The sequence below is a fragment of the Garra rufa genome, chromosome 15 (genome assembly GCF_049309525.1).
Source record: "Garra rufa chromosome 15, GarRuf1.0, whole genome shotgun sequence".
Classification (NCBI taxonomy): Eukaryota; Metazoa; Chordata; class Actinopteri; order Cypriniformes; family Cyprinidae; genus Garra; species Garra rufa.
The window spans coordinates 9,387,827-9,396,399 of NC_133375.1; the positions used below are offsets into that span (position 1 = coordinate 9,387,827).

General features: G+C 32.6%; 1 protein-coding gene across 2 annotated transcripts; it reads left to right on the top strand.

Annotated features, from left to right (window-relative positions):
* Positions 1–4,507: 4,507 nt before the first annotated feature.
* On the top strand, positions 4,508–8,301 carry LOC141286521 (H-2 class II histocompatibility antigen, E-S beta chain-like). 2 transcript variants are annotated; one of them, XM_073818573.1, is made up of 5 exons: positions 4,508–4,627; positions 5,239–5,514; positions 6,860–7,141; positions 7,345–7,458; positions 7,559–8,301. In XM_073818573.1, the coding sequence occupies exons 1-5, from the start codon at positions 4,564–4,566 to the stop codon at positions 7,579–7,581; spliced, it is 759 nt and encodes a 252-aa protein (XP_073674674.1). In that variant the 5' UTR covers positions 4,508–4,563; the 3' UTR covers positions 7,582–8,301. The 2 variants fall into 2 exon arrangements, with proteins under 2 accessions (XP_073674674.1, XP_073674675.1); XM_073818574.1 differs by having other exon boundaries at positions 6,953–7,141.
* Positions 8,302–8,573: the final 272 nt, after the last annotated feature.

Consider the following 8,573-nt stretch of genomic DNA (forward strand, 5'->3'; position numbering starts at 1 on the left):
GCTAGTCATGCTAAAAATCATGTTAGCGACTTGCTAGTCTTGCTTAAATAATGCTAGCGACTTGCTAGTCTTGCTAAAATCATGCTAGTGACTTGCTAGTCATGCTAATATCATGCTAGCGACTTTCTAGTCATGCTAGAATCATGCTAGCGACTTTGCTAATCATGCTAACATAATGCTAAAATCATGCTAGCGACTTGCTAGTCATGCTAAAATCATGCTAGCGACTTGCTAGTCGTGCTAAAGTCATGCTAGCGACTTGCTAGTCATGCTAAAATCATGCTAGCGACTTGTTAGTCATGGTAAAATCATGCTAGCGATTTGCTAGTCATGCTAAAAATCATGTTAGCGACTTGCTAGTCTTGCTTAAATACTGCCAGCGACTTGCTAGTCTTGCTAAAACCATGCTAGCGACTTGCTAGTCATGCTAATATCATACTAGCGACTTGCTAGTCATGCTAGAATCATGCTAGCGACTTTGCTAGTCATGTTAAAATAATGCTAAAATCATGCTTTCGACTTGCTAGTCGTGTTAAAATCATGCTAGCGACTTGCTAGTCGTGCTAAAATCATGCTAGCGACTTGCTAGTCATGCTAAAATCATGCTAGCAACTTGCTAGTCATGCTAAAAATCATGTTAACGACTTGCTAGTCTTGCTTAAATAATGCTAGCAACCGCATAGCAACCGCATAGCAACACCTTAGCAACCACCCTGGGTACCTTAGCAACCACATAGCAACACCTTAGCATCTATTCACATTCAAACTATTTATATCTTCTAACTATTTATATCTATAAATCTATCTATTTTCAAACTATTTATATCTATCTAGCCTATCTATCTTCAAACTTTATTAATCAAACTAAAACTATTTCAAACTGAAAACCTTTAAACTTTCTTTAAACTAAAAGCTTTTAAAACTACTTAAAACTTACTGGCTAGGCTTTCTCAAGCCAACTTAAAGTTTGCTAACAAACTTTTTATCTAGTTTAATATTAAAGTCTGGTTGAAGTTATGTATGCTACCAACTAAGCCAAAAATAAAGAACGACAGAAATATCACAGCGGAAACTTTATTTTTTCATCAAAGATGCATTTTATACCAGTTATCAACAGTTTTACAGACTCTCGAAATAAAACATCAGCACAAAGCGAAAATGACTTAAATATACCACAGCGTTTTTTACGATAGCGTTTTAGTGCCACATAAAAAAATCATAAAATTACGAGATTAATATGTCGATAATATAGTCGAAATATTATGAGAATAAAGACAAAATATTACGATAATAATGTCAAAATATTACAAGAATAAAGTCAAAATATTATTTAATTTAATAAAAATGTGGGGAATAAAAGATTGGACGCCACAGACATTTTTGCGGAGCAGGTGGAGGAATTTTCACAAAGAATTTTGATAAGAATTTTCAAAGATTTTGAAAGATGAGACTTTATATTAGAAATGTTTTATATTACAAACAACGAATGCCATCTAAGACATATTATTTCCCAGCATACTGTCCCCGTGAGTATGACACAATATATTTCTGCTAATAATCCCACATACACTGCAAAAAAAAAAAAAAAAAAAAAAACGTTTTTCTTACTTGCTTGAGTCTTGATTATTTGCTTACCCCAATGGCAGATTATTTTGCTTTTTTAAAGCAAAAACTCATTTAATTTCGACTTGTTCTTTCTAAAAACAAGACCATTTTTTTTTTTACTAGAATATCCTTCTTGATTTAAAAATTGTTAGATATTTTGGCTGAAAACAAGATAAAAAGTCTAAGTAAGAAAAGGATTTTTTTTTTGTAGTGTATTAAAATAGTCAAATAAGAGAGCTAGCGCCCCCCAAAGGAATGTCCAATGGGTGTATGAGCTGAATAAAAAGTTGGTCCTGTTCAGTCTGTTAATAAATATCAAATATTTTTGATATTAAGCTGTTTTCGCAAGTCAGTAAAATTGGCTCTTCCTCATCCCGGTAAAATGATGCGGCCACTCGGAGGCATCAATCCGGGCCTTTGCATGCGCAAAATAGGCTATAGCCTACTCTAAATTTAACTGAGTTATAACTTTAATTTCTATGATTTAAATTCTTGAAACATTTCGACTCTATTCTCGTAATATTCCGGCTTTATTATCGTAATATTTCAACTTTATTTTTGTATTTCGACTTTATTCTTGTAATATTTTGACTTTATTCTCGTAGTATTTCGACTTTATTCTTGTAATATTTTGACTTTATTCTCGTAGTATTTCGACTTTATTCTTGTAATATTTTGACTTTATTCTCGTAGTATTTCGACTTTATTCTTGTAATATTTTGACTTTATTCTCGTAGTATTTCGACTTTATTCTTGTAATATTTTGACTTTATTCTCGTAGTATTTCGACTTTATTCTTGTAATATTTTGACTTTATTCTCGTAGTATTTCGACTTCATTCTCGTAATACTTTGTCTTTATTCTCAAAATATTACGACCTTAATCTTGTAATCTTAGATTTGTTTTACGTGGCACTAAAACGCTGTCCTATAAATGCCTGTTGGCTCATTAGTTAGAACATGTCCTTAAATTAAATCATATTAAAAGCATAATATCTATGTCAAGTATTATTTTCAGTGAGTGTATATACAACATATTAAAATGAAGCCATTTTATTCAGGTCATATCAAATCAAACTTACAGCACACAATCTACGAATGAAATCAACAATCTAAAGGAATAAAAAATTAAAGGAATAAAAAACTTAAATTAGTTCGACGCTGAAATTAAATTAATTTACAGTAACGAAAACAGTTTATATGGTCCAAGGAGCACTAAAAATTTTAGTGGCGCTTTAACATGAAACAGGAAACTAATGAATATTCATGTTAGCTCCGCCCAGTGTCACAGAAAATCTCAGGCACCGAATATTTCAGAACACCGGAATGAAAAGTTCCCACCGTGAACCTGACTGAGTCGTGACTTGAAACTCCTTTTGGCGCCAGGGAGAATGTGCATTTGTGCGCATGCGCAGAAAGTTTACTTAATATTTTCTAACTGAATTTAATTAATTCACATGGTTTGGATTTAAAACACATGTAATTCGCTTAAAACCAATTAATACTTATTAATTAAAATCAAAAACTAAATTTTTATTATTTAAACTAGCGAAATTGAATCATGAAATTGAATCATGCTTAATTTAATTGGGGCCATAATCATTTTTTTCAGTGTAATATGGAATAATAAATATGTTAAATATAAGAACAAAACTATTTTTTATAATCGTTGGATTGAAAATGGTATTCTGTTGGTTTCACAGCTGATTAATAATGAAGGATATCTTCTTACATATAGTGAATTTTTAAAGAAATTTGGTATTCCAATTCCTCCTCGTGAATATAGTATTGTAATTGATGCAATACCAGCGGTATTTTTACAAGGTTTTAATGAATCCAAGCAATCAACATTTAAAAAAGAGATTTTACTAAAATGGTATTCATATTAAAGATAAAAAATGCAATAATACTCTTTTTAGATATTTGATTCATTGTCCAGCAACATTTCGATGTAACCATTTTGAGAATATCAATTGGAAATTGATTTGGACCTATAATAACAAATTTTGCGCCACCAACAAAGTCAATGAAACCTACTTTAAAATTATACACGTGATTTATCCAACTAACCTGTTTCTCAAGAGATACAAAAATGATTTAGATGAATTTTGTGTTTTTTTGTGGAATGATTGCTGAGTCTATTTTGCACCTTTTTTTTTGAATGTATATATGCGAAATACTTCTGACATTGAATGTTTATTTGTAATGTTGAGTGGTTCTAAAATTAATATAAGTTAAAAAGATGTTATTTTCTTTTGTGATAAAAAAGACATGGATAACAGTCACAATTTTATGTTAAATCTTCTTATATTATTAGGCAAGTTTTACGGACACAAATGTAAATGGTCTGAAATTAAGCCCAGCATTTCTCATTTCAAAATTGACTTAAGAAATTATTTTGAAACCCTTCGAGGACTGTCAAGCCGAAAAGCTATCAGAACTGTAACTGTAACTCCTCCTCTTTGTGATGATTATTCTGTATATCCCCTTGATTTTCTTATTATTGTTCATTTTTTCCCCCATTTATGTTTATTTTATTTTTCTTAAAATTAGTAATTGTTTATTATTGTAATCCATAGTGAATTGAATGTTAATTGTTCAAGTACTGCAATAAAAAAAAACGTTAAAAAAGAAAACAACCTTGCTCTGTCAACAACATCTTTAAAAAACTAACTAGTTCTCATCAAACTCTCTGTTGTAGGGCTACCCATCATAATTTAATATAAAAATGAAAATAAATAGTAAAAAATTCCCTTTTGTTCCTTTTGTACACAGATAAAAGTGCTTTGCACACAAAATAATTGTCCAGTGACAACAGGAAAATGAAAGCAGTTTTCCACCTAGCAACACTTTACATTTGTTTGAGCAGAAGTTGATTGGCCAGAATATTTAGTCGTCTGACACAAGAACAAGGCACTGAGAGAAAGTTCTTCATTTGGCATATTCATAGACTGTAAATATGTCATTTCTAAAACTCCTGATTTTTCATCCCATATTGATGCTGTCTGCATTTACTAGCACAGGCAAGTAAAATAATAACGGTGCGAATTCAATAGCCTTATTTGGTATAAAAATGTTATTTATACGTTTTTATGAACTTTTATCATTGATATTCGGATTGTTGATATCATTGCTATTAATTCAGTTGATTTGCTTTTGAAAAATACGTAGATTAATATTCCAGAATGCAATATGAGCAAGATAAGATAATTGTTGTGGTGTTTCTTTGGCTGATTTTTACAATTGGTTCATTGCTCGATTGTTAGACTGCTCGCCCTCCTCTGCTCCGCGGTGCGTGGCATAATCAGAGACAGGTGGTTTGTTATATTCCTGTTGCTAGGACCAAATGTGTGAGATGGTTACTCGCCTCGCTTCACGTTTGTGCTCTGGATTTTCTAACTAAATCACGGAACTGAACCGCTGTCGGTAAAACTGTGTTTTGTCAGGAAACTGAGTGAGGGAAAAAAATAAAAACAGTCATCTATAGCGGTTCAGTTCCGTGATTTAGTCCGACCCCGTTCACATCAGAATAGAACCGTACCGGGGTTCAAATAAACTGTAACCAGTATTAGGCGGACTCGGGTTCGGTTCGCGGGTTCAGTCTAAGCTCTAACACTGTGTTTTTATGTTTCAGCTGATGGATATTACTTTTATAATATTCCTGAATGCGTCTACAGCACCAGTGATTACAGTGATATGCTGTTGCTTTGGTCATTTTCCTTCAATAAAGTTGTGGATCTACAGTACAACAGCAGTGTGGAGAAGTTTGTGGGGTACACTGAGCAAGGAGTGAAATTTGCAGAGAACGCGAACAAAGATCAGGCCCTCCTGCAGCAATTGAAAGCTGAAGTGGACAGATTCTGCAGACATAATGCTCAGAACCATGACTCATCTGTCCGCGATAAAGCAGGTGAGTGCTACAGAACTGTTGTCTCATCTGTCCTGTTCAGTAAATATGTCTTATCACGCGGGTCCACCTGCGCAGAAGAAACCCACTCAAAACGCGTAGATTGGAGTTATGTGGCAGTGTCTTGTCTGTGCAATGATGTGTGGTTGTTTTTGATACAAAATCAATAAAGTCGTCTCCTTTGAGTACCCCTAAGCTGCCTTGAGAGTAATGTGGGAAAGTCATGTGAGAGGAGGTGATACCTCAATTACGCTATGATATCATGTGATAAATCCCACCTCTTTAATAATATTGTAAGCTTGACCAATTACTTTATTCATAAATGCAGATTCTTTAAAGAACCCCCCACTTTCTTTCTTTTTCAGAAAGATTTAACAATCTTCTTCAAATCTTTAAAAATTATGAATCATAAAAAAGCCCTTAAACTGTGTAATCTGTTGAAGGTATTTTTTGATGGTTAAGCCCCTTCTATTCTATTGTATTTTATTTTTGTATTTATTTATGTTTGTATTTATTTTTGTCTCTGGATTTTTCTAATGTATATTTATTTTTATTATGCTGCTATTTGGACTTCTTGATGTGTATTAAGATCTTTGTTGTTGATCATTTGGTATTTTGTATGTTCTCTAAGCAAATAAAAAAAAAATAATAATAATAAATAAATAAATCCCACCTCTTGCGTACTTCTGGGTTCTCGAATCCTACGGTGGCCGAGAGAGCTCAACGCGCTGCAACTCTCGTCCACCGTTGAAATCGGCCTGAATGAAGACAATAAAGTAATTAAACAACTCAACCTCTTAGATATGTAAGGTAAAAGTCTCACATTTGAAATGACCTGAAAACATGATGACTGATTGTTTTTATTGAGCAATCAGCTTGGGGAAATTAAAGGTAGTTCTTCGTGTCTGTGATGAGTGTGTACAAGCTTGAAGACTGCTGAAAATAAGTTGACTTAAGAATAAAAGATGAACATTAGTTCACAAAAACATGTTGTTTAATGAAGATAAAAATACATAAAACACTAACTTGATTATTTATAGCCTACTTGTTTTTTTAATTAATAGAATATTACATAGTTTAAAAATATAAAATAGACCAAATACAATTCTAAGTAATGTATATTTAACCTTGAAAATTAAGTTTTATATTTTATATTATATTAATTTATATTATTTTTTATATTAATATACTTTTTTGTCTTTGCCTCCTTGCATTCATTTTTTCAATTAGTCATATAGCATAATTCAGTTAATGTAAGTGTTTTAGCTTCTTGCATATCATTATTTGTGTTTCATGCGTTTGAATAGTGTAAGCTAAAGTAATTGATTTGTTGTTTTTCCTGGTTTAGTACCACCAAAGATTACACTCAAGTCAGTGAGGCAGGCTAGTGGCAAAATTCCAGCCATGTTGATGTGCAGTGCTTATGACTTCTACCCTAAAGAAATCAAAGTGTCTTGGCTGAGAGATGGTAAACTGATGACTTCTGAAGTAACCTCCACTATGGAGCTGGCTGATGGAGACTGGTACTACCAGATTCACTCTGAGCTGGAGTACACCCCCAAATCTGGAGAGCAGATCTCCTGTATGGTGCAGCACGCCAGCTCACCTAAACCTATTATCACACACTGGGGTAAGACAAAACCTTACAGTCTTTCCTTCATGAAGGACTTTGGCATGGTTTTGGCATCAAAATATCTATTTTATTTATTGCACTTTCACAGCTAAACAAATATTACATATGTAAATGTTGAGAATTTACTAACATCTAATCTATCTATCCAATATTAATACTAGTATCATTCACTAACAGAGCATGATTTCTTTATCCCACAGATCCATCTCTTCTTGAACCTGGAAGGAATAAAATCGCCATTGGGGCATCTGGTCTGGTCCTGGGAATCATCATAGCAGCTGCTGGACTAATTTACTACAAGAAGAAATCAGCAGGTCAGTTTAGATAAAAGCAAATCAGACTGATACTTATCCAAATATTTCATAGCTGTACATTTATCTAACTTGTCAATAACTGTTATGTTTACTTCTTCAGGGAGAATCCTGGTACCAAACTGACTGCAGTAAGTCTGATGTTACCTGATGCTGACTGAAACTGGACCTGTTTGAATCACTGATGCAATCTTTATGACACAACTTTTACATACAGTCTCCTTATACTGAAAATTTCACTTGTGTTTCACTTTAATAATTAAATTAATAATGAAAATGAAAAACAAACCACTTTAAACATACATGACTTGTATTTGAGCATCTCCATGTAACGTCAGCAATAAAATGTGTATTTTATAGAGAATATGTGTAATAACGATTTAGCTTGAACTTTCCACAGCTGATCAAGCAAAGTGAAGGATGTTATAAGGGTTTCAATCCATGTCTCCGTAGCAGTTATTACTAATATAAAAATACCAAAGCATCAGAGTCGAAAAGGCTGCATTCACAAAACAGATTTTGATACACACACACACACACACACACACACACACACACACACACACACACACACACATATAGCACACGAAAGCTCTAGTTGTGTAAAATGTTAAATGATTTAAGTTTCTTTTGCATAGATAAATGTCTGACTGTAATCATTTATTCATGGAACTTTAGCACCTCCTTCTGTTTTGTGTTGTAAATTGTGCATTTAAATTTAGATGGGATTTTTCCTTTAAATGATCCTACTAATACTGCTTTGATGTTACTTTGATGCATTATCTTATTTGGAAATTTGTAAACCTGTACATTTAGCCCTTAATAAATATTTCTTTATAAAACGAATTGTTTAACTTTTTTGACTCATTTAACCTCACATTTATTTATATTTTTGTTATATCTTTGAATTACAATACATTATTATTATTTTTCTCATCAGTTTACCCATGATGTCCCATAATGAATATATTTTCATAGTATTTTCTGTTTTCATTTATCTTCTTGAATATGTAGTTTCTACAATTTAATACAACTTAGCTGGTCAATTAAGTAGTTTAGACATAATAATAAGGAACATGAAATGTGTCCATAAAATGTCTCACAGGTGACTGTGTGCT